Genomic DNA, 25,264 nt, shown 5'->3' with positions numbered 1-25,264 from the left:
AATAGAGAGCAAAAGAGACACTTAAGTACCTTTTTAATCTTGTGTGGGAAATAATTTTGTCACAGCAAAAAAAAAAAAAAAAAAAAATATCCAGGCGACATAATTACAAAATGTCAAAATTTAGCAAAAATTAATAAATAGTTAAATAAATAAATAAAAAAAGTTCAGTCCAAAAGAGTAGAATAAGAAACAAAATAGAAGAACAAAATAATAATTAATATTGTAGTTTTTAGTACTTGTATCAAACAGTGTATCAAAGGACATATTTAGACATTTCAAAAAACAGTTTGTTCTGTACAAAAATAAAAAGGATAATAAAATCATAAATGTAGAGTACCTTATATATACATAGTGCTGAATTATATTCTAACACAGGGGTTTCCGAACCCATGCCATGAGTGGGAAACTCCCTTGCAAACCCACAAACAATGCTGCAAAAATATGTACATAGAAACATTACCTTTTGAATGTTTTCTTTCACTTTTATTCAATTAATAATTACATTTAGCATAAGAATTTTACTAACATGTTTTAAATGCTATTTTATTTCCACTAAAAAAAGTTTCAACTGTTGACGATAAGAACAAAAATGAAACGAAATTATATTTTAAAATGTTTGATAAATATTTGATTTTATGACGAGTTAAATATGTTTTTTATTTTTGCCTTTCTGAGGCCTCCCTAGCGGACTTCACTTTGAAAAACACTTCTTTGCATGTCTAAGAAATTGTGCTTGACACAAAATAAAATGTCTCTTAAAAAATGTAGATTGTATGGTACAAAAGCAAACAAAAAAATAGGTAGTACTATAAAAAATAAGTAGAAGMATAAATAATGAAGTATATCGTGGAGTATTGTATTGTACTGTAGTGTTTGAAGGAGCTGAGTTGACGATACAGAAAATATCAAAATAAAAAAATAGCCTGTACAAGAAATAAAAAGCTGTTATAGGAATAAACACAAAGTAAAAGAATAAAAATTATGTACGTCATGGCGTATTATATCACATTACATGTTAGATGCTTTATTGCATCATTATTGTCTTCTATCGTTTATATTGCACCTTATGTTAGCTATTATACAGTGGGGAAAATAAGTATTTAGTCAGTCACCAATTGTGCAAGTTCTCCCACTTAAAAAGATGAGAGAGGCCTGTAATTGACATCATAGGTAGACCTCAACTATGAGAGACAAAATGTGAAAAAAAATTGAGAAAATCATTTTGTCTGACTTTTAAAGAATTTTTTGCAAATAATGGTGGAAAATAAGTATTTGGTCAATAACAAAAGTTCATCTCAATACTTTGTTGTGTATCCTTTGTTGGCAATGACAGAGGTCAAATGTTTTCTGTAAGTCTTCACAAGGTTGGCACACACTGTTGCTGGTATGTTGGCCCATTCCTCCATGCAGATCTCCTCTAGAGCAGTGATGTTTTGGGGCTGTCGGCGGGCAACACGGACTTTCAACTCCCTCCAAAGGTTTTCGATGGGGTTGAGATCGGGAGACTGGCTAGGCCACTCCAGGACTTTGAAATGTTTCTTACGAAGCCACTCCTTTGTTGCCCTGGCAGTGTGCTTGGGATCATTGTCATGCTGAAAGACCCAGCCACGTTTCATCTTCATTGCCCTTGCTGATGGAAGGAGGTTTGCACCCAAAATCTCACAATACATGGCCCCATTCATTCTTTCATGTACACGGACCAGTCGTCCTGGTCCCTTTGCAGAGAAACAGCCCCAAAACATGATGTTGCCACCCCCATGCTTCACAGTTGGTATGGTGTTCTTTGGATGCAACTCCACATTCACTTTCCTCCAAACACGACGAGTTGTGTTTTTACCAAATAGTTCTACTTTGGTTTCATCTGACCATATGACATTCTCCCAATACTCTTCTGGAACATCCAAATGCTCTCTAGCAAACTTCAGACGTGCCTGGATATGGACTGGCTTAAGCAGGGGGACACGTCTGGCACTGCAAGATCTGAGTCCCTGGCGTCATAGTGTGTTGCTGATGGTAGCCTTTGTAACATTGGTCCCAGCTTTCTGCAGGTCATTCACTASATCCCCCCTTGTGGTTCTGGGATTTTTCCTCACCGTTCTTGTGATCATTTTGACCCCACRGGCTGAGATCTTGCGTGGAGCCCCAGATCGAGGGAGATTAGTAGTGGTCTTGTATGTCTTCCATTTTCTGATTATCGCTCCCACAGTAGATTTCTTCACACCAAGCTGCTTGCCTATTGCAGATTCAGTCTTCCCAGCCTGGTGCAGGTCTACAATTCGGTTTCTGGTGTCCTCMGACAGCTCTTTCGTCTTCACCATAGTGGAGTTTGGAGTGTGACTGTTTGAGGTTGTGGGCAGTGTCTTTTATACTGTTAACGACTTCAAACAGGTGCCATTAATACAGGTAATGAGTGGGGGAAAGAGGAGCCTCTTAAAAAAGAAGTTMCAGGTCTGTGACAGCCAGAAATCTTGCTTGTTTGTAGGTGACCAAATACTTATTTTCCACCATTATTTGCAAAAAAATTCTTTAAAAGTCAGACAAAATGATTTTCTCAATTTTTTTTTCACATTTTGTCTCTCATAGTTGAGGTCTACCTATGATGTCAATTACAGGCCTCTCTCATCTTTTTAAGTGGGAGAACTTGCACAATTGGTGACTGACTAAATACTTATTTTCCCCACTGTATATTGAATATCCATATATAGGTAATATATTGTAACTTATTGCATATTGTATATTAGCTACTATATCATATTATACCTGATAGTTTATTGTATTGTACACTCAAAAAACAGATGTAGTGGATTTAGCAAAAAGAAGAAAAATTAACTSTTTCCACTCAGCTGAATTGAGTAAAAGTAACACATTTAGGCCTACTTTGCACTGAGTTTAAGTAAATGTAAAGTAAAGTAAATTCATTATCTTTACTTAATTCAGTTGAGTAGAAACAGTGGACATATTTGTTTTATTTAAAATCCACTACATCTGTGTTTTGGTGTATGTTAGGTGATATATTTTCTCTTATTAGATAAGTTTTTATAAACCCAAATARTGCAGCCATATTGAATATAATTCATCTGTTACATGTTTTTTGTACTGTGTGTTATATAGTAATATACATATGTGCTGAAAACCTGATGCCAACAAATACATTAAACATTGCATTTAAACATGCATATATTTGCATTTTAATGCCTAAAAACATCTATTATTAACACTAAATTGGGGTATTGTTAAAAATCCAATTAAATATTAGCTGTAGGATGTTAAAGGAAACAAAAATGGGAAGAGAAGAGGGTCGGGTAAAGATGAATGAATCGATGACATCAAACCAAAGTGAACCCGTTTGTCCTTCTCTGTCAGCAGGAGCCGAATAATCTCCTCATTTATTTGTGGTTAAAAAGTGGTGGCGCGTGCACCGGGGGGATTTGGAACAAGCTGGAGAATTTCCACCAACGTCGGCTGTCAGTAAGTGAGTTAGAGATGGTGAGTGATGTGGCCACGCTCGGCCCCCCMACACACGCCCCCGCCTTAAATGAGTTAGTAGGTGTCTGGTGGCCATGTTGCCCCCAACACGCTGCTGATGGATGAGGCCCCAGAGGAGATGGGCTGTAAAAAAAGGCTGATTCTGGCACTCAAGGGTGAGATCACTTCCTCAATAAAAAAAAGCATTGTACCGAATCATCACAGCAACGTATGAATGCTGATTAGGCTGTTAGACAGAGGAGAGCTCCTCTGTAAAAATAAATCAAATGAGCTGAGACTTAAAGTGAGAGGAGGGGGGGCTTTGATATGAAGCAATAATGTCTGAGAACCGGTGGCTACAGACACTAAAACTGATAACTTTTTGTAATATTTTGATGTTTTTTTAGTTTGTTTGAGGGCTGTGCCTTCTCTTRAATGTGGGCCTTATAATTCCCTCATAGGGTCCAAATTCAGAGTAACCTTCCATGTGTTTAATTTCATAGTTTTTAGTAAGTAGCTTTCCTGCAACTATTATGAACAAGTCTGTGAGAAGCCAGAAACAGTGTCCACTTTTGTAATGAGGAGTATACTAATTCTACATTGAATATATTTAATTGTAAATATCTAAAATATTCATGCTGAAGKTGTTCAAAATTGATCTTGTGTGTTTGATTTCAGTTGGTTCAGCAGTTGTGTGGAGATGTGCAACACTATCTGCAGCCTGTAGCTGCTGTCTGGCGCCATCTTCTGGTCGTTCTATGTTTTGCAAGCAACACAATCATTAACACTGAGTTTTTGTTGTTTTATTATTATTATTATTATTTTACTGAGCAAAGATACTTTTGTTAAACCTATAAATATCGGTATGCACCCTGACAAGCACCCAAAACTTTAAAGACAAGCTCAAACCTTTGTTCTATTTCTGTAATTGTGTTAAATATTCAAATCGGGGCTGTCAAACTCATTTTCACCAAGGGCCACATGAGCATTATGGTGGCCCTCAAARGACCAGTTGTRATTAACTTGGACTTTTCATGTTTAACTTYGAYTAMACACGAAACATAATGTCCCTCGTCTCGGCTTAGCATCACCAACAAACAATAACTGAGCTCTACGCGGTTTTTCTTGCATAGAAACAGTGTTTTAACACGTGCTCTTATAAACATTGAAAATTACTATGTGTACTATTGACTAAAAAGAAATAAACAAAAGTACGTAGCTGCCAGAAATGTAGCAAAATGAAGATTTTTACACTGAATTTCCCCAGCTGCTTTGAACCCTGTGGACGCCCACCTAGCGGTGAGATGCCAGCTTTTTGCGGGTAAAATAATCAACATGCATTAYGGGAGATGTAGTTTATGGTCCATGTTGGCTTTGAAGCAGCTTATTTTAAGACATTAATACATCTTTGAAGCTCTCGTGGGTCTCTTAAGTACAATGATGGCAACCAAATAAAAACTAATTAAAAAAGCAACATTCTTATTTACCCCAATTAAAACTAAAAGGTGGAAATTAACACATAATAAGACTGTGATACTTGTATTAATGAAACTACCATTTTTTCTCCTACCAAACAGGTTAATCTGCTACAGACTCTTGTTTGTAATATTGCAACTAAATATGTTGGCAGTTCACCCATTTAATCAATGAACAAACAGGAGCTTTAGTAGCATGTGGAAGAACCATACACAGCCACAACAGCCTGACACCGGGGACATGGAGGTTTACCTGAGAGTCCTGATTTCAGAGCAAGAGTTTGGATCATTAAGCTCCAGACTTCATAAGTAAAACAAGAAAATCAACTAAAATGAGCATAAAAAATGTAGTAAACAGCGTATTTTCTCTGACCGGTCACTGAGAGGAAGAATGCAGGCATTTAAAAATATACAATACAAATACGAGCAATTAGTGGCCATCAYGTGATACACTGACTCAGTCGGGTTAATCTGAAGAAACAGTGGGCTGGAGTATCAGAGGGGTGATATCCAACAACCTCATCTCTGCTACTGAAAGCTGACACTGTTACCATGGCGAGGAAAAGCAAAGGCTGATGGGAGTTTTGAAGGAATGCWGTTGGTTCAAGCTTCTTTTCCTTTGCCGTCTCTTCTTTACTGTCTTACATCGGGGCAACTGTGTGAAAATACTGCTGATAGGAGCTGCTCAGCAGGAAGATGTACTGATGGGAGGACAGGTAACCCTCTGTAGGTCTTTGGCCTTCTGATCCATGAGCTGCCAGGATCCGGACCACAGGCCAAACCACGGAGCRCAGCAGTGGTGAGTCCTCTGAAGCAGTTTGTCCACATTGTTCTTCTTCTGGAACAAAAACACGGTGCTCCACTCAGAACTGGGTCAAGTTTTGTCTCCATTTCTCCCTCTGCTCAGTTAGATGGAGACGTGTTCATTAAATGGTCATTCTATCATTAAAAACCAAAAAAACCTTTGGCAGACAGGAGTTTTATCTGCAGAAATATTTGAAAGAGGCACATTTTTGGTCACTTCTTGAGTTTTGGGCCTATTTAAATGCCTTTTTCTAATTTATTTTTTTGTTTCATTCAAGTAATTCCTCATKTATTCGTAGTGTTTATTGTGCTACTCCCTTTTTCTTTCAGCAGGAATCACGTTCCACATTTTAGTCCTACAGTTTTTCAGCATTTTATAAAGGCTATCAAAACGTTCTGCTCCTTCAGGACATTTTAATTATGACTTTTGGTATTTCAGCWATTTATACTTTTTAAGATATTTATCCTTTTCTGCCATTTTTGGTCTTGTTGAAAATGAACAGAGCCATCAAAATAATTAAACCTTTCCTGAACCTTTTCACCTTTGGTTCTGCCTTTTTAAATTCTTTGTGCTAATTTTAGCTTCCTTCAGCTTCTTTTAACACCTTCTAATTTTAGCTGTTTTCCTGCTTTTTCGTCTATTTTTTTTGGCTCATTTCTGCCAATCGAGCTTAAKTATTTTGTGCTTCTATCTGCTAATTTAAGCTTTTTGTGCTCCTTTCAGCTACTTTAGTCATTTCAGCTAATTTTAATTTTAGCTAAATAAACTTTTTGTGATCATTTTAGCTACCACTTTCAGTTGCTGCTTCTTTGCACTAGATATATCTTTTCAGCAAGTTTTCTGCTAATTTCAGACATTTTAGCTATCTTACAACGTACTATGTATTTCTGCATTAAGCATTCATGCTGCGTTTTTACAAAGCGAAATTCTTTTCAGCTGCTTTGAATKAATTTTCTGTTTTGTTTGAGCTGTTTTTAGTCATTTTGAGTTTTAAAATGTTTTCTCTTTTGATTCTTTTATGTTTTGCTCAGCTTTATTGCAATGGCTGATGTGTGTGTTTTTGAGCTGTTTTTCTTTCGTCAGATTTCCAGAGCCCCACTCCTCCTAGAGGAGGAGGAGGAGGTGCTGATGATGGGGCAGAGGGAGACCACCATGTTGTCCGGGAGCTGTGGTTCATGGCGGTGATGTCGGCCGTCGCTCTGCTCCTGCTGGCTGTGCTGTTAGGAGTCATGCTTCACAGAGTAGGACATCATTTGTTTCTGTTCTTGTCCTTTCTTTTTTAAATACAAAAACATCAACATTAACTGTTATTTTGTTTCATGTTGCTCCAGGCCCTTAACAAGGCCCCCCTGACTAGGGAGAGACCCCCTCTGGTGGCCCTCCCCATGCAGAAGAGGAGCCCCATGGCYGTCTATCCACCCAGCAACTCAGTCTTGGTGAAAAAGAAGCTTTACTTTTTTATCTTATGAAACTTGACCAGATGAGCTATTTTACTGCACGGATCATAAATCCTGAATAATCTGAGGCTCGTTCTACTTCAGTGGCCCAGAAAGTTTAGACAAAAGAACCAGCGTCTGACATTTGGGACATTCATTTTAGATTGTTGTGACCTGAATCTCTGGATGTTTTTATCGTGCTGAACTTTCCTACAAAAAAAAAAATCTCTTGATAAATCTGTGAACAATTAAATTCCACTGTTTGAATGCTGAGAGCTGAATGAAGCTCTGGCAAAGCTAAAAGAAGCAAAACACAAGCGAAAAGTGACAAAACTAATTAAAAGCATTAATTACAAGCAGCAAATGACTATGAGCCAAAAAATCCAAAGACTTACTAAAGATTAATATGAGCAAAACAACTGCAAACTCAAAGAAGCGAAGCAGCTAAAATCTAAAACAAACAAAAGAAATAATAAAGCCAAATAAAATACTAGCTAAAATGAACAAGCAAGAACACTAAACAGGAAACGTCAAAAAAGCAGAACACTAGCTAAACGTCCTGATGCATCTCAGTAATCAAGGTAAAAAAATCAAAAAGAAAAAAATTGTATAGGTCCTCTGGACGGGTTCTTCTCTAATGAAACGTTTCGTCTCTCCTCCAAGAGACTTCTTCAGTCTGAGAGTTTCAGGCAAAATTCAGGCTTTTAAGCCCTGCCTCCATGTGACTGATACTCACATCACATGGCTATCGTTGACACCTAATTAACACTTATTGTTAACAGGGGGTGGAGTGATACTGGCAATGGCCGCGCTGTAGGAGGGGGACAACTGAAAACGGAGGCCTCCAGCTCTGTTTAATGATGGACGGTCTTTCTTCATTCTTCTAGCCATTTTTTGTGAAGAAAGACGGTCCGTCATTAAACAGAGGTGGAGGCCTCCATTTTCAGTTGTCCCCCTCCTAAAGCGCGGCTATTGCCAGTATCGCTCCACCCCGATAACAATAAGTGTTAATTAGGTGTCAACGATAGCCATGTGATGTGAGTATCAGTCACATGGAGGCAGGGCTTAAAAGCCTGAATTTTGCCTGAAACTCTCAGACTGAAGAAGTCTCTTGGAGGAGAGACGAAACGTTTCATTAGAGAAGAACCCGTCCAGAAGACCTATACAATTTTTTTTCTTTTTGAACACTAGCTAAAGGCTGAATGAAGCAAAACCTAAAAACATCAAAAATAGAAAAGTAGCAAAACCCAAGATAAAAGCTAAATGTATCAAATAGCTAACTAAAAGCCAAAAGTAGCTAAAGTTTAACTASACTAAATAAAAAATGCTGTGGCTAAAAGCAGCAGAACTGCAGCTAAAAACTAGAAGTAAGACTAAAACAGAACTAAACGCTGAAGCAAATTTCAGAGAATGTTTTTGAAGAGAACAACGTAGTTTTATCAGGAAAATATTTGTAAATAAAGTTACATGTTTAAATTAAAATAAAGTTACAGCAATTCTGAGTCATCAGAACGAGCTGAACGTTTTGTATCTAAATGGCTAAAATAATTTAAAGTTTGAAAAAAGTAGATTGAAAAAACTTGAATAAATGAAAAACAGGAAAACAGAATGAAAGCTGAGTCACACAGTAAGCTCCTAAACAGCTGCTCTAATGTWAGAACTTTGTTTTAGACTTTAAATAACTGCTGATGTTTTATTTCTTCCTCTTTYTTYCCAGTTTGATACGGTTCCTGACACATCAGGCTTTTCCAGCAGTGTGACCCTGAAAGGTTTCTCCATGAAGATAGAGGTAAAAAAAAAAAAGAAAGCTCAAAACAAAACAGATTTTTTTTTGCTCCATTTGTCAGTACATTTTTTCTCGTCCCTTCAGGAAGTTTTAGAAGTTAAATGCGACCCCGATGATGAGGGGCCACCTGAGGACCCCCTGGGCGAGCTCAGTGTGAACTCCCTGAGACGCAGCGTCAGCCAGGTGATGGATGGGAAATCTCTCACCGGAGAGGACGACGTCTGGGACCCCCACATCTCGGGCCATGACAGCGGGATGGTGAGAAAAAAAAATTGTTTGTAGAAATTTAAGTTTAATTTTGACAAACTGAGCTGATTCTTTGACATTAACATTACTCTGAACTGTCCCATTAATAAATAAAATGACCAAATGAGTTAAAGCCTAGTGAAAATAAATCTGTGTATCCCAAACACTTTTTTGAAACCTTCACTGTAATTTTCTGTTAAACTGCTTCTACAAAATGAGAGCTATCTGCTACAGGTAAGACAYTGTCTKTTTTTGAACCCCACACTCTCGTTTCCTTGCATTTTAGTTCATGGATGATGAGGAGTTTGTCGACAGCATCAAAGGTTTCAGCACGGTGAGGAAGGAACACACCATGTTCACCGACACCAACCTTTAAGCCCGACTGGACTCCGGGTCAGGATGGAAGAAGACGTTCTGAACGCAGAGCTCACAGGTCCGGGTCACGCTGATCGACTTAAAACAGCGTGACTGTCGGTGAAAACATGTCTAAAGATCGTGGAGGAAAAGAGAAAGGGGAGACGTTTCAAAATGACTGGATTAACTGTGAGAGGGGACGGAGAGAYGTTCCTGATGGTTCATCTGGAAGAACGTTTCTTACTGTGGGAGAGACGTGTGCTTTTGTAGAAAACTTTTCTGAATTAACACAAAACACTAAGAAACAGTCAAAGCAAATAAGCTTAAAACTCATACATTAAACATTTTGTGTCCTATATATACTCCTTTGATTTTTTGAGTGTTAGACTTACATTTTTTACTCCAAGCACTAGCTTGTTAGATGCTACAATAAATTGTAGCTTTAATTAGATTTTTTTCTTTTTATACAAGAGAGGGTAATTAACTGAATGTATTATGACTGACTCATAATCATCATAYCATTTAAAATCTCAACACTTATGTTAGTTTATCCCCAAACTGTTGGATGTCTGGTTTTAACTCAGTTTTAACTTCTGTCAGCCAGCAGGGGGAGCTCTCACACCAACTTTAAACGCCACAGTTTTTATTTTTTAACTGTAGAGAAAAGTAAAAGACAAGTTGATGTAAAATCCAACTCAAAATGGCGCCTTTGTTTTTGGAGCTTTTCGTCTATATTTTCCATGAATTAAAACCTCAGCTATCATCTTCAGCACTGCTTTTCAAAGCCTTGTGAACAAACAATCCCGTTAAATTCATGAAACCAATGCCATTAAACTATTATCTATTAAAGTTGGCCCTCACAAAGTTGCTAACTGCACTGATAAGTCTGAATATAATGCTAAAAATACATATAACCATTTGATAACACCTTAAGCAAGTGGATTTAGATGTTTGGGTGTTTCATTGTTTAATGATATGCTGAGAAATAAGAATTATACTTATTTAGATCCAACCTTAAAAATGTGAATTATTCTCCAAACACACATTGTGAAAAACACACAAGCCCACATCTTAATAAGTACATTTTTTTTTTAATCTGAAATGAGTTGTAATGCAGAGGGCACAAAACATTTGTACCATTACAGTCAAAATATGGTTACAAAACAAAAGGTTCACATAATAAATTAATACACTGCAGTACCACAAGAAACAGTAAACATGAACCCCCAAACTAGCAGGGAAATATATTGCATTAAGAGTTTATTAAATGTACAAATACAAAAGAAAACAAAAAATCCTCTGGCATTTATTTATAAAGGCAGCCTCTAGTTTCTTTTTATTGTTCTACACATATAAATATAAATCTCTAAATTGATGTTTTCGCTGATATGTTTCTAGAAGAGAACCTGATGAAAGTTCTGGGCTGAGATCCTGTCTGTGACCTCGGTGCCGAGCTTCGTTTCACTCTTATTCGAAATAAATCTTTTCAACAACAAATCGAGACATTCAGCGCCGGCGTCACAAACCAATTTCATCTGAGCGCCTGAGTTAGAAAAAAACTTTTAAATGCATTTTAAACTATTAAAACCTTACTAAATTGTTTTTACTGCAACATATACACGTCCCTTTAGTGTGATATTTAAAGTCTGTAAACAAAAACAACAAAACTAATGAATAGAAAGGTGTTTGCAGCGGTGCAGTGCATGCAGATCATGCTACTTAAAAAAACTGTTTTCATAGCTGGCATCTGTAGAAATATGTCACATACAAACAGTTTATTTTGAGCTTCTGTTTGACTTTTATGATAAAAAGAGACCCCCTCCCCCACTGTGCAATTGTCCCCAGGTTCACTCCGCGTTATCAAAACAAAACCTGAGTGACGTTAAACATCGTAAATGCTACGGTCTTTAAGCTACGGTTAAAACTACAGAACATCATGCGGACTTTGATTCATCGCTTTTATCTTAAAAAGTGTAGCCAAGTGCTTGGTACCAACCTGAGACCTGACCAGGTGAGGCAGACTTTATAATGTCCCCGTTATGTTCAACAAATACGCTCTAAATGGTGGGATGTGGTTGTAAAAAAAAAAAAAAAGGGTGAATTCCAGTGATTTCTTCCTGAAATCTTTGTTCTCTAATATTATTTCACATTTTCACTATAAACTAGAGATGAAGTTAAATTGCCAAAAATCTATTTCAAATACCTGACATGTCTATTTAAACATGTTAAAAACATTCAACTTTAAATAATATAACTTTTGTTTTATAAGTAGATATGATATAAATCTAACAAATTAGGCTTAAAATGTTTAAATAGTTGTTAAAGGTTTGACCAAGTGTTAAAAAAATAAATAAATAAGTGACAACAAATGATCGGTCCTGAAAGACAAAGTCGGGGTTCTGTAGAAAAGGTATGAGGTCTACAATTTGTAATACATCTGCAGAATGCACTTTAAAAGAGCTGAACTTTCACTTTGACTTCATTAATGTGCAGAAGTTAAAAACAAAAATAACTATCAAATCTAAAATGTATCTTTTATCATGTTAAAACACATTTAGGTCCCATCTTCACTACTCCAGATATGTTTCATTTATTTAAAATCCAATACCTYCTTTTTTTAAAAACAAAAACTTAACATACTCATGCCTCATCAGTAGGTGTGGGGACTGTCCACATTAACATAAACTCAAAATACAGAGAACAAAAAACTGACTTCATTATTAAGAATTTCAGCACATGYTGGAAGTTTGATGATCAAGATAAAACAAAACAAATATCAAAACAATAAAACAGCTAAAAATCTGAGTTTTTTAGAGCACTAAATGAAAGCAGGCTCATCTAAACTAAACAGCAACTTCCTGTACCGTTAGTTTATTTTGAAAGGATCATAAAGTAGAAATTCTAATTCAAGTGAGCTCAGCTCYGTCTGAACATACATCCTCCTCCACGTTGAGCCAAACTGGTGAAAATGAAGGAACATAAATAAAAGATCCCTGGCTAACAGAATTAGCAGCAGCACACTTCTCTGCACCTGAAGCCTTTGTTTCATTAGGTGCATGAGCTTCAGAACCCAACATGCAGACGTGAACGAGAGGCGCAACAGAAAACATCTGGAGTAGTGTGGGCGGAGCCTATTATTAACTATTATTTAAAGTGATTTACAGAATTTACAGATCAATCCTCTGCATTTACCCTCAGAAATCCAGACTTTTTAAAACCTTACATTGATCCTAACGTTGGTGTAAAGAAGTGCAAGAGTCCCAATTTTTAATGCTCTAAAAAAAGACGACACTGAGGACAATCCAGTCACTTCTACATGCCTAATTCTGCTACTTTTATAAAAAAGCAAATCAATGGAATGCCCCTTAAAGATATTTACTGGGACTAATGTGGGAAAGAAATGCGTGAAAACAAATTCTAGATTTGCTGACGAGTATCCAACGCTACTCTAATGAGACCAGATCACAGAGTAAAGTGCAACTACAAGATCCAAACAGGGAACAGAAAATCTAATCTACACSAACACCACGAGCAGATCCTTCAAATCAAACTGAAACAGGAGGTACTGTATCTGCAGATAAATGAGTGGAGAGTTAGTTCGGGGTGAGGGGGTCACTCTGAGGGTCTAATAGGTCAACAAACAGCTCTTACAATATGATTACAAAATCTTAAATCTAAAGCYTCTTTATCCAAAAATATGATCCACGCGTTTGTTCATCCAGCCGTCATTTTACGTTGCGAACACTTCTGTCCCTTTTTCGAACATGGAAAAAGTTCTCAAACTGTGCAATTTTTTTCTCCTCGTTCTTATACAAAATAATCTAAAAACATTCAGCTTTAACATGCAGAAGAATACAAACTACAGTTTTAATTAGAGGGGTTTTCTCTTCCATCCTTAACAAGCAAACTTCTTCAACATGAAACCGTGTGCCATCAAACCAAACAGAATTAATGCTCARTACTCGCCTGGTACTTTCAGATTCCCAGATTAAATTAAGATTTTTTGTTTGTTTGTTTGTTTTCCTGCCAGGCAACTATACAAAGAAAAAATGTATTTGATTAGCCCGCAGAATTAAAAAAAAACACCTCCTCTTCCTGGATGGTTTGCTGTTTCAGAGCCTCTGGCAAATCAGGAAGTGAGGTGTTCAGGCTAACACTGATTCCTGGCATCTTTAGGCAGAACTCAAGCACAACAAAAATGTTTAAATATTACAAATAAAAACTGCACAAGTTAAAAACTTAACAGCAGAGTAAAAAAAAAAAAGAAAAACAATAATAATAATAATAATAATAAAAAGGAAAGAACGTCCATGATGTGGGAATGGAAGAGGGAGGAAAGTTTGGGTTTTTTTCTTATTCCAGTTTGTGATTTTCCAGTTTACCAAACCCCGCCCCCCGTCCCCTCTGCTGGTGGCTCGAGAAAAACACGTCATCTCCTTGTGAGTTTACGTGGGACACAGAACTGTGGAGAGAAGRAAACAGCAGCTGGTGATAAACGTCCGCTGGTGAAGGAGAGCTGTGAACTATGGGAGAGCGGCTACGGCAGGAAGAGAAGCGCGACGCGAGGAGAGGAAAACTGTAATTACAGGTGCAAGCAGCTGCTACAACGAGCTCGGAGGAAGACTAATTAGAAGCGTGTGTTCCTGGGGAGGGAAGTAGGGAGGGAGGGTGAGTGCAGCTACAAGCTCTGCACAGAACAGCTGGAGCCACGGCAAAGAGCGAAGCATGGAGGGCCGCTGCTTCGGGTTAGCAGGGATGCTACGGAGAGGAAGAGGAGGAAGAGGAGGAAGGAGCTGCGTTGGCCTCACAAACCTCAGGGTCCAACTGCTTTCATACCAGAGCTACCCAGAGGACAGTGCAGCACAGGTGAGAGGACAAGGAAGGAACATGTCAACAAACTTCACTGAAAACAGACGTGAACTTTGTGCTTCCTCTTTTCACCCACATGAAGGGACACATTACTTTAAAAAAAAAAAAGTTTATTTTCCCCATCACAATCAAAACAATTTGCACAATTTTAATGGTGTTTTCAAAGCAACCTAACGTTTACCCAGTTGACCTGTGACCCGGAAGAGCTATGCTTCCCTATGCACAAAAAAAATTGTCTACTAGCATTAGCTTCTGGCTGGAGACCCCCTTTGCAAACTGACACACAATACTACAAAATACGTAAAGAAACATCAACTTTTACTGTTTTTCTCACTTTTATTTACTATTTAATAATTATTACATTAGCTTCGCATAAAATTTTTTATTAACTTTTAATAGTGGTGACTGTTTAAAATGTTTTAAACACAATTATATTCCCACTAAAAAATCTCCTTCAACAGTTAAAGAACAGAACAAAATAAATCAAACGTCTCTTTTAAACATTTCACAGTATTATGAATTCTATTTGAAATGATTTGTCAGTGGTTTAAAATAATTTTATATTGAACTGAATATTGTTTGAATAAAAGAGAATGGGGTAGGACTAGATAAGCATTTGCTTCATGTTATTCCTGTTCAAACATTTTAATGTTATTGTTTTATTTTTTGTATAAACTAAAAAAAACTTTTTTATCTTCCTTAAATTATGAACCATAAATATCTTCCTACTTTAATTAAGATTACTCTATTTACAGAGGTGATACAGTATTAAATGGAGTTTTCTTGCAGATTGGTTTTGTGGGTGCAGAGTTGGAATCTCAACCCAGTTGAAATAAAAAGTAGCATCTGGTTGAACCTGAGATTTTAAAACATTTTTCGCCAAGCATCTAAGCCTGTTTAAAAGATGTCTGTAGTTTTGGGTGACCTGTCAGAAAAAGGTGGAAGYGTTTTACCTTTGAGGATGTAGTCTGTTAGGAGGGCGGGGACCTTCTCGCTGTCGTCCCTCATGGCGTGGAGGACTGGTGCGATGAGAGAAGCGTGTTATGGTTTCACGCTGCAATGCACACTTAAGCAGAAAGTAAAACAGCTCAGTGTTGCACGCTGAGGAAGATCAGACTCACTCTTCGTCAGGATTTGGAGGTCTTCTATAGACGGGGAGCCAGATTTCCTCTCATAAGGGATCACTGTGGTCAGGTACTGAAAAAAAAAAAGCAGCATTAACTTACTTCTGCTGCATCTCTGGAACAAAAAGACGTGTCATTACTGTGACAAAGTTTTAAAACATGCAGCCTGTCGGGGTCTTGGAGACCTCATGAGATAAAACTGAAAACTTAAAAAGACGAGTGACTGAGAAATAAAAAGAAAAGAAGYGAGTGATGAAAAATATGGAAAAAAATATACTGGAGGAAGCTGTGGAAAAAAGAAAAAGGAGCATGCTGGTGGAAAGTAAGAGAAAGCAGCACGGAAACAAATCTGCAGGGAGACGAGCGAGCAGGGCCACCTGTTTGTCCCCTCCTGTGTAGCCAAAAGTTTGACGGAGGCCATTTTGAATGACACTGGAGAGTCCCTCCAGAGTGAGGAGCTGCTACAAGGAGTGAGAAGAAGGGAGGAAAAGAAAGAGATTGACGAAAGAAAGACCTTGAAAACCCCTCTGTGCGAGAAGGAAAGGAACTACTATGAAAATCAGACATATCGGCATAAAAATGCGTTGAGCTGAGGAGTGTTCTGCTCACCGTGCCGGGGACGTGGGTGCTGGCTGTCCTCTGACCGTTGGGCCCGGTCGAACTTCGGATCTTCTTCTTCTTTCTTAGCAGCTCGCGGTGCTCCTTCTGTTTGTTCTGAACATCGATGAGCAGCGAGATGAAGCTGTTCTTCACCTGCGGGGTGACAAATCTGTTTCATTCTTGTTGTTTATTAAAGGGATCCATGATTAGTTGTAACATTAGACTTTATTTAATAAACATATTTTTAACTATAAAATAAAGACTGTAAAAATACTGTAGGATGTTTAGTTTTTATAATTTTTAAACTAAAAGTTTAAAAATATATTACACGGACGGAGCCATTTTATTTACACGCAAAGCATTCTGGGTAAATGATGATGTGGATAGGTCCTCGGTGCGAGGCTGCTAGCGAGCTATATCCACCCTGAAGGTTAATCTTGAACAATATCTGATGATCAACTCTTAAATGAAACCAGAGAGCGTTGACAGAAAGGAGAAGGTAGAAATGACTCAGCCTGTAACTGAAAATACAGATGGAGGACAACAGAGCTGCTTCATGGAAGCCTAGACGCTATCACCATATATATGTATTAGCTCAGTGCTACACATTCTCCTTTCGTCACTGAGGTCCTCCATCCACATGACAGAGAGGGGAACACAGAAATGACTCAGCCTGTAACTGAAAATACAGATGGAGGACCTCAGTTTAGCTTGTTCGTTTGTCGCACTAGCACCAAGCTAATACATATAAGGCATTATAGCGTTGGCGCTAGCGCAAAGGCTAACAGGCTAAGCTGAGGTTCTTCTTCCATGAAGCAGCTCTGAGTCATTTCTACCTTCTCCTCTCTGTCAACGCCCTCTGGTTTCATTTAAAAGAGTCGATCATCAGATATTGTCCAAGATTAACCTTCAGGGTGGATATAGCTCGCTAGCAGCCTCACACCGAGGACCTATACACGTCATCATTTACCCAGAATGCTTTGTGTGTAAATAAAATGGCTCCRTCCGTGTTAAAATATATTTTTAAAAATTTACAAAACTAAACAGCCTACAGTATTTTTAGTCTTTATTTTACAGTTAAAATATATGTTTATCAAATAAAATCTAACGTTACAACTAATCAGGCATCCCTTTAAAAACGAAGCGTTTGTCAGGAGTATTTTTCTCAAAGTATATTTAATGTATATATCCAATATATTAAAGTATTTGTGGTTACTTGGATGTATTACACGTCGAGGATTCTATTTTTGGATTCAGTCAAACTACTTAAAAATAAATGATGTCAAAATGAAGCAGCTGGTTAGGTTGGTAGTGATGAACAGGATGTATGAGCTGCTGTTTTATGCTCTCTGAACATCTTACCTCCTTTTCAAAGTCCAGTTCGTCCCTCAGAGCCAGAGCCTTGATCAGCTCCTCGCTGTAGCGGCAGATGGCTGCCTCCACTTCCTCCAGAGTCTGGTTGAGCTCCGACACCGACAGCTGCCGCAGACCTGGGGTCCACGTGAGGAGATGGAAATCTTTTCAGTAGATCTGGCTTATAYTAGCTAAATGTCACCAAATATTTGTTAGAATACACTGGTTTAACTTTGGACATTTTGTTAAACCAATTATATCAAGTTGATTACGTAACGTTTGGGACAACACATTCACTATTTGTGACGGATTATGTAAGGACATGTTCACTTGTGTACACGTGCTCTATGCATCTCATACAGGAYGCCGTGTCCCATTACAGTTCATCTYATTTGGGTTTCACACTACACTCAACGAGTGGAGATAACCGGTGCGTGTGTGTGTTCACGTGCACAGCAACACTCACGTTCCTCACAGCTCGTGTTGGAACCCGAACGTTTCAACGCGCCGAGGTCCTGAGACAGCATGGACAAGTCGGACTGGGASGGACTCTCRTCATCGTCCGGGTCGGGGGACTCCTGCATCATCTCTTCTATTTCCTCAATAACCTAGCAACGTCACAACATTTAGACGAAATAATGTTTCTGCTCCTGCATCAAGGTTAGATTAGATTAGATTTCTTCACAAGCTGGTTTCTGTCTGATGTTAAAGTCACATTAAAGCTGATCTTTCTCAAATTATAACAAAAAAGCACAAATATTTACAGATAAAAATGTTTTTTCTGAGGTTCTATTCAGCTTGTATTTAACTTCTTAAAAACAACTGGCAACAACAGAAATTTGTGCAAATAAAACCAAATTAGATGCTTTCATTTTTTTTTACAAACTCTGTAAATAAAGCTACATCTCAGGATGAGGAGACAATAACAGGAGGAAAAACAAAAGCTGACTGAAAAACGCTTGGATTAGTTTTATTATTATATTTTAAGGCCGTTTTATGAATTTAGGATTGTGTAAAAAATTTGGAGGCAGATTTAATTGTAGATATAAAGACAAGTGATCCTAATCCGTTACCTGTTCAGCTGTGAAGAGCGGCTCGTCGGTGATGCAGGACACGATGATCGAGTGCATGTCCAACTGTTCCCTCAGCTCCTCGTCGTCGTCTGACAGATCTGACGAGTGGTTATCCACATTCTGTCCCTTAGGGAGACGGGCAGAGACAAGAATCAAACTGATCAGAGCACTGCTCATGCAACAAACAATACTTTTTCTGTACAACTTCTTTTAGTGATATTCTTTTCTAATTACTTAAAACTGCTTGTAATAAAAATATTTCAGGTGTCGATTTATTACTAACTTAGCTCATCATAATTGCAGCTACAAACACACCTTCAAATTGCTGAAATTGTTGCAAAAATATCTTTTAGAAATCTTTAAATGAAAAAAAAAATGTGACAAATAGATCAGACGTTAACTCTGTACACCTAATTAATAATTCAAAGGACGATTTCTATTTAAATACCGTGAAACTTATTTGGATAAAATGACAGGTTTTGTGTAGATGCGRGGGGTTGTCGGTGGTACCTCACGCTCAGTGAGTTTGAGGGCGGGTAAGTGCAGGGAGCGAGTGTAAGATGTCTTCCAGTCCACAGGCATCACGTTGCCAAAGTTGTTCGTCAAAGCGTTCCACACCCTGGAGGAGAGCACGAAGAAAACGGATGAGTTCAGACAGAAAAGACAAAAAAAAAAAGGAAGAGTTTTAATCTGTAGATCTAACAAASCCAGTTTCCTTCTCTTTCCACTGTGACACAACATTACGTGGCAGTCTGCTCTCTGACACCCCCCCCTCCCCGTGTTTCTTCTGCTGCCTCACACAAACATTTCTTTACACATCAGCAGCGAGCTGCGTGACACTTATCTGCTCTCTGTAAATTGTGTTCCAACCGACTAGAGCATTTATACATTTGCAGATCATCTTGTCTGTTTTAGAAACCCTGTTGAATGTTACACTGAACAGACTGTCGCATGTTTACAACGTTCTGCTGCGTGCAACTTGGCAGAAAAAAAAAAAAAAACACCTAAGCCAGATGGTGGAGCAGAGTCTGTTGAAACACAACAAATTCACTCAGAAACTACATTTGGTTTTCCAAAACATATGTTGTTAGCAGATTTAAAGGATTCAAAACAACATGGACAATTAGATATGTTAGGTTTGTTTGTAAAAAAAAAAATGTTAGGGATTTAAAGTCAAGAGGGGTGTTTTTTTTATAATCTTGGCTCCGGGTGCTGAAGGATGGCTGCTGAGAACCCATGTGTCACAGCGGCTCTATGTTTTCTCTCTTACACACACCAGTGTTTATATAACATGCATGTTTCTCCCTGAAGTGTTCAGGCGCTGCTTCATGACTCGTTGGGTTGTTCTAAATAGGGCAAAGCCTGGCATGAAAACGTTTTCTGCTTCGAGCAACAACAGTGTTTCGGGCACGTGAACGCCTGCCATCAGCTTTAGCGTCGAACAGTGGGGGTTTGCATTAAAAAAAAAAAAGAGAGACTTATTTCAAGGATCGTCATCCCATTTTTGTGTTCCGGTGCTTATGTTTATGCAGATGTTTTGTGCAGACATGCTTAACCCCACATGCACGACTCAGCTTTAATATAATCTGACTTCTTCTTACCTACTGTAACTAAAGTGCACAAACATGAACTTCATCCTCGCCACTCTGCAGTTTATCAGCGGTGTTGCATAAAAGGGAACTTATTAGGCAGCAGTTGCACGACGTTCTGCAAAAGTGCAGCCATCCAGAAATGACTTCAGCTTCAGGAGGCTGCTGCCCAGTTATTTCATACTTTCCTTCCTGGGTTTCTCTCGACAAACTCAAGTTTTTTTTCTGTCCTATTTAATCAAAATACAATTGTTGGAAAAATATAATCATAAATGGTATGTCCGAATAAACAGGATTCAGCTGGGTTTCTTGTTAAAAACTTTATTTTCAGTCCTCTGGCTCCAATCAAGTTCATACAGCAGTGAGCAGCACAGGCCTCAGCGTACAACCTTGGGCCAAACCAAAACAAACACGGGAGCTCTGCTCTGAGCAGACACTCTGCAAAAACACTGACAACTTCTTTCTACTATAATAATGACTTCAGCTTATAATGTTCATCGCATCCTGGTTACACCTCAGAGGTGTTACCTTTTACGTCAGAACGTCACTCAGTTTTGTTTAGGCTAAGAGAAAGAACACATGGTAACACACACACACACACACCAACTCTTATTCTGTTATGGCCTTAAAGCTGTAATGATCAGAAAGTATAAAATACAAAACTGAATCTAATATTCAATTAATCAGTTACAAAATTTCTTCACATTCTTTAAATTTTAACTGTCTGTTTCCCCCCTTTTCCCCCCCTAAAACCCATTCGATGCATTCAAACAGCATTTCAAMAGCAACTGAAGACACAATCCGTCCATCTCAGCGTACAACCCAAACTCTGAAAAAGTTGTGTAAAATGTGAACAGAAACAAAACACAACGGATTGCAAATTTCATGAACCYACATTTTATTCACAACAGAACAGYAAACTTAAATGTTAAATAAAAGGCTGAACCCATCTTTACTCCTGCAAGATTCAACCTCTTCGTAATGTATCATGAATGCACATTAAAGAGTAAATATTTGTATGATSTAAAATTAGTATCCTGTATTCTCATGTTCATACTGAAATGTTTTTGTTTTCCAATAAAGCTGTCAYGCTGTGTGAACATGCTTGCTCCACATCATGTGGTCAGATCTAAGAGCCTTGTATAGAAGATGCAAAGGGCAAGAGAAGTGTGATTCATCCCGGAGGMATTGCTGTAAAAGTGACATTTATGCCCGCAGTGGGATAAATGTGCAGTAACACCACGTGAATGTGATGCTGTGACATTTGGGGGTCCCACTGAGATGCAACAACTGCTGAGGACCTCCCACAGAGAAAACAGCAACAGATGCAGACAGATAAATCTTTAAAGTAACATGTGTCTGGCATACAGCGCACTGRCTCTGTAGAGCAAAAAATGACTCTGACTTTCCTTATTTATTCCAGCCTATAATAATAACCACAAAAAACAATATTCCAAAATGAGGTTATGATGTTCTGAAAGCTGAAGTTTGTCTTTAACACACAAATAGAAAAGCAAAAATATATGGTTAAATTATCTTTACTGACATATTAAATTCGTAAACAGAACTGTAATTTGAAGCAGAATAACTGTTCTGCTCTGACTGAAGGCAGCTGAGATTCCCTCAGTGATTGACTATGAACGTGAGGTTAGCTTCAGAGGCTAACGCGGCTAGCTAGCCGAGAAATTTAAAGTTGTCTTAAACAAAACTCGCGTAAATTTCAAACTCACTCGTCGTCTTTCAAGAAGTTATCCTCCGTGATGGGTTTAACGGGAGCTATGTTCTCTGTCGCAGTGTTGTAGTTTCGGAAACACACTGTCAGCTTTTCGTCGAAGTCGTGGACCAGGTCCTCCATCGACTTGAAGCTGCAGATCTCGCCGGAGAAACTGTTGTCCAGGTCGGACAAATCGTCTAGGCCCGTCGGGTCGCCCACATTCGAGTTCAGCTGGTCCAGCTGTTGGTCCGACTCCGAGGACGGCGTGAATTCGTTGAAATCCTGCCAGTCCTCATCGAAGTGGGCTAACGGCGCCGCCATGACTGCTTTTGGGATATTATTCCAGCCAGCCAGTTCGTGCCACCGCAGCCGCGCTGCGCTGCAACTCTGCTTGAGATTTTTGAGAAACGCCGAGACTGTGGAGGCGACTGGGGGCGGGGCATAGTGACGTCGAATTCAAGCGCCCCTCCTCTTTCAGATATAAACAAAAGTGCAGCGCGTAGGTGCAGAGGTCTCAAAATGGTGCTAAATTAAAACCCAGTTATCTTCTCAGTTTCTACCAAACAAAAACTAATTTGAACATTTTCATTTGGAGTCAATCTTTATAGACAAGCTTCTTCTGACAAACTTAAACCACTCCTGATTTTCCCACCACAAAATCCAGTCACTGCATTTACATATGAGCCATTTTTAATATTGGTGTGAAGGATGTAGACAATTTTTTTTACATATTTAATACTAACCTTCACACTTCTCATTTTAATTTCTCTCAATTGTAAACTTTATGTTCAAATAAATGGCTGACAGCCATAAACAAACCTAAAAATAAATGAACTTTACTGGTAAATGATCTTGCTTTGAGACACTTTTGGATAAAATTACCTTTAACATCATTACTAAGACATAAATGACTTAATACAAAGACTTGTTTTTTTAAACAAATAAAAATAACAGACTTTTCCACTACACACATTGACTCAAGCTTTGCCAAATCAACAGAACCTGAGCAGGGTTGGGGGTAAAGTTTCTAGACATCTGATGGGTGAAGAAATCATGATCCTGCACCATCAAACTCCCACGGGTCAGATTTTTTTTCTCAAAACCCTGAATTCTTTATTGAAAATATGCATACATAACACTTTTCCTACACAACAATACAAAACATTATAATCACTTTTTTTTCCAAATAAGACATTGAACGCAAACCAACACATCTTCCCTTCCCACCCTCGCCCAAAGGAACTCAGAGAAGCTACAGTAAGCCCTTAGTCCCACCCAGTCCCAGCCCACCACACCATCACCTCAGAGAAATAAGACAAGAGTTAAATCAGAAACAACTTCCTTGGTAAACTCAGACAGAACAGAGAAAACACCAGGTTGCATACAAACATAGCATTTTTGCCACCAGCAGGTGAATGATGGGTTTTTATTGAAATGCTTTTCCCGGGTTCTTAGTGTGCACATTTTTTTTGTAAATTATTTTTCAAGTCTTTTGAAATGGTGTATGGCATCAGAGGAGTCCATTCTGTGGTCCTGGAGTTTAGCAGTTTTTACATAACCTACAGAAAACATAGCATTTAATTTGGTTTGGAAACGCATTAGGAAAAACAATCGCCCACCTATGATGGCACACCAAGGGAAGAGAGGTTAATTACACAGAGATGCGATCAATTTTTCACAAAAAATGAAATTCCTTTAAAAGGCGAGGGGTGAATTGTTAGAACCTGATTTAAGTAGATGCAACACACTAAAGATTCCTCCCAACTCCTACTGGCATGGGTGCTAATGTGCATATTTACTTGATAGTGGTGCTAGATAAAATGCAACTAAATACAAACAAAAACATACATGTAAAACAAATATAAGAGGAGTTTTAAAGATATGAATAAAAAAAAGAAAAAGGAGGACTCCAAATGTCTGGTTATATTTTAATATGATCATACAGGGATAAAGATCAACCAAAAAAAAAGATATAATGTGAACAAAAACAAAAAAGTAACAAAAATGTTCAATAAAAACAGAGAGAAAAGCACTGTTTTTAACATTTTACTGTATATCAGTCTGTAGCTAATTGCCATAACATACCCTGAAAAAGGGAGGAAGAAAGCTCTGAATGGTGCAAAGACCAGTGAATAACTTGGCTGGAGAGCAAAAAGGGATTGATGATGCTGAATTCTCTCTAAGCTCCAAGAATAGTACCCTCGAGATGAGGCTGCTGTGCCTTACAATGAGTTTTAATGCCTGGGTCAGTCGCTCCCTTTGGGTGCATAGAGGCATAGTGAGGACTCGATTCCTTCAGCGATCTCCTGTTAGGTTTGAAGTCTTTACCGATGCAACCTTTTAAGCCATAAATGATGGCCAAGTGTGGCAGCCATGAGCCTATAAACTTTTTATGGATTCACGCCACTGTTGTATGTGCAAGAGAGCAGAAAGACCACTCAAAGTGCAGTGAGGGTGTCATACATACTGAGGGTTTGTGTGCAACTGTATGAACAGGAAGGCAGTTTGTGTTTTTTTTTTTTTTTGTCGTTTTGTTTTTTCCAGGATTGCAACAACACTCCCTAACGCTGCTCTCAGAACGTAGTTCTAGTTAGTCGTCTTTTCTCTTTAGGGCCGCATTGTTTTCTCCAATAATTACAATCATCAGCTTTTCTTATAAAAGAATCCTTCGCTAACATTTTAATTTTGTTTCTAAACATGCCTCACTCAAATTGCAAAKTTTGAATGTTTTTTTCTTCATAACTAGTTTCCATTACCCAACAAATCTGATGTCAATAACTTAGTGCCGTTTGAATGTCGCATGGTTCAGGACAAAAAACATTCTAATGTAAAACTTAAACCCCATATTAAAAAAAATATATATTTTACAAAATGGCTCTTGATAATTCTTTGTTCCACAGATACAGGTCCCTATGGGGCTTTGGGTAACTCAGAATTGGTTTAAAATGCTCTTTACAATTTTAATATGGGAGCAGGGGGAKGTCATAAGGGAGGGAGGGCGAGAATCTTCTGCTGGTGTGAATTGAACACACATACAAAAAAACAAACGCCAATTGAATCTGCACCCGAGAATGGCAACTCTCTCACTACTGTGTACATGCAAAAAAAAAAAAAAAAAATCACCTTCAATCACAATTGCTCACACATTCACTCACTCACACACACACTCACACACACAGGAGGGACAGCAGTCGTCGGTGCACAGTTTAAGTTGCACTTGAACTTTTCCACATCTGAAAGCGTCTCTTCGGAGAAGAGTCAGGTGAATCGATGGTGTAAAGCCGCCCTCACAGCTGATATGTAACCTGTGAATTGCTCTGTCCTCCTCTTAGGCAGATGTAATAAAGTTGTGCGACAGCTAGCTCGGTTGTTGAC

General features: G+C 38.3%; 2 protein-coding genes across 5 annotated transcripts; one reads left to right on the top strand and one right to left on the bottom strand.

Moving 5' to 3' along the window:
- Positions 1-4,844: 4,844 nt before the first annotated feature.
- Positions 4,845-9,925, top strand: si:ch211-57i17.5 (usherin). The gene is made up of 6 exons (XM_014033303.1): positions 4,845-5,739; positions 6,829-6,986; positions 7,077-7,181; positions 8,899-8,970; positions 9,052-9,225; positions 9,500-9,925. Exons 2-6 carry the CDS (start codon positions 6,921-6,923, stop codon positions 9,587-9,589), a joined length of 507 nt encoding a protein of 168 aa, XP_013888757.1. The 5' UTR covers positions 4,845-5,739; positions 6,829-6,920; the 3' UTR covers positions 9,590-9,925.
- Positions 9,926-10,638: 713 nt separating this feature from the next.
- fez2b (fasciculation and elongation protein zeta 2b) lies at positions 10,639-22,322 on the bottom strand. Of its 4 annotated transcripts, none has more exons than XM_014033301.1 (10): positions 21,906-22,322; positions 19,097-19,205; positions 18,587-18,712; positions 17,980-18,121; positions 17,523-17,650; positions 16,170-16,313; positions 15,938-16,021; positions 15,558-15,633; positions 15,390-15,455; positions 10,639-14,029 (listed from the first exon to the last, which is right to left on the bottom strand). In XM_014033301.1, exons 1-10 carry the CDS (start codon positions 22,208-22,210, stop codon positions 14,013-14,015), a joined length of 1,197 nt encoding a protein of 398 aa, XP_013888755.1. In that variant the 5' UTR covers positions 22,211-22,322; the 3' UTR covers positions 10,639-14,012. The 4 variants fall into 4 exon arrangements, with proteins under 4 accessions (XP_013888755.1, XP_013888753.1, XP_013888756.1 ...); XM_014033299.1 differs by having other exon boundaries at positions 15,938-16,018; positions 21,906-22,279; XM_014033300.1 differs by lacking the exon at positions 10,639-14,029 and adding an exon at positions 14,049-14,408 and having other exon boundaries at positions 21,906-22,279.
- Positions 22,323-25,264: the final 2,942 nt, after the last annotated feature.

This window comes from Austrofundulus limnaeus, unplaced genomic scaffold (assembly GCF_001266775.1).
Source record: "Austrofundulus limnaeus strain Quisiro unplaced genomic scaffold, Austrofundulus_limnaeus-1.0 Scaffold1690, whole genome shotgun sequence".
Taxonomy (NCBI): Eukaryota; Metazoa; Chordata; class Actinopteri; order Cyprinodontiformes; family Rivulidae; genus Austrofundulus; species Austrofundulus limnaeus.
This window is presented reverse-complemented; position numbering and strand designations above follow the sequence as displayed.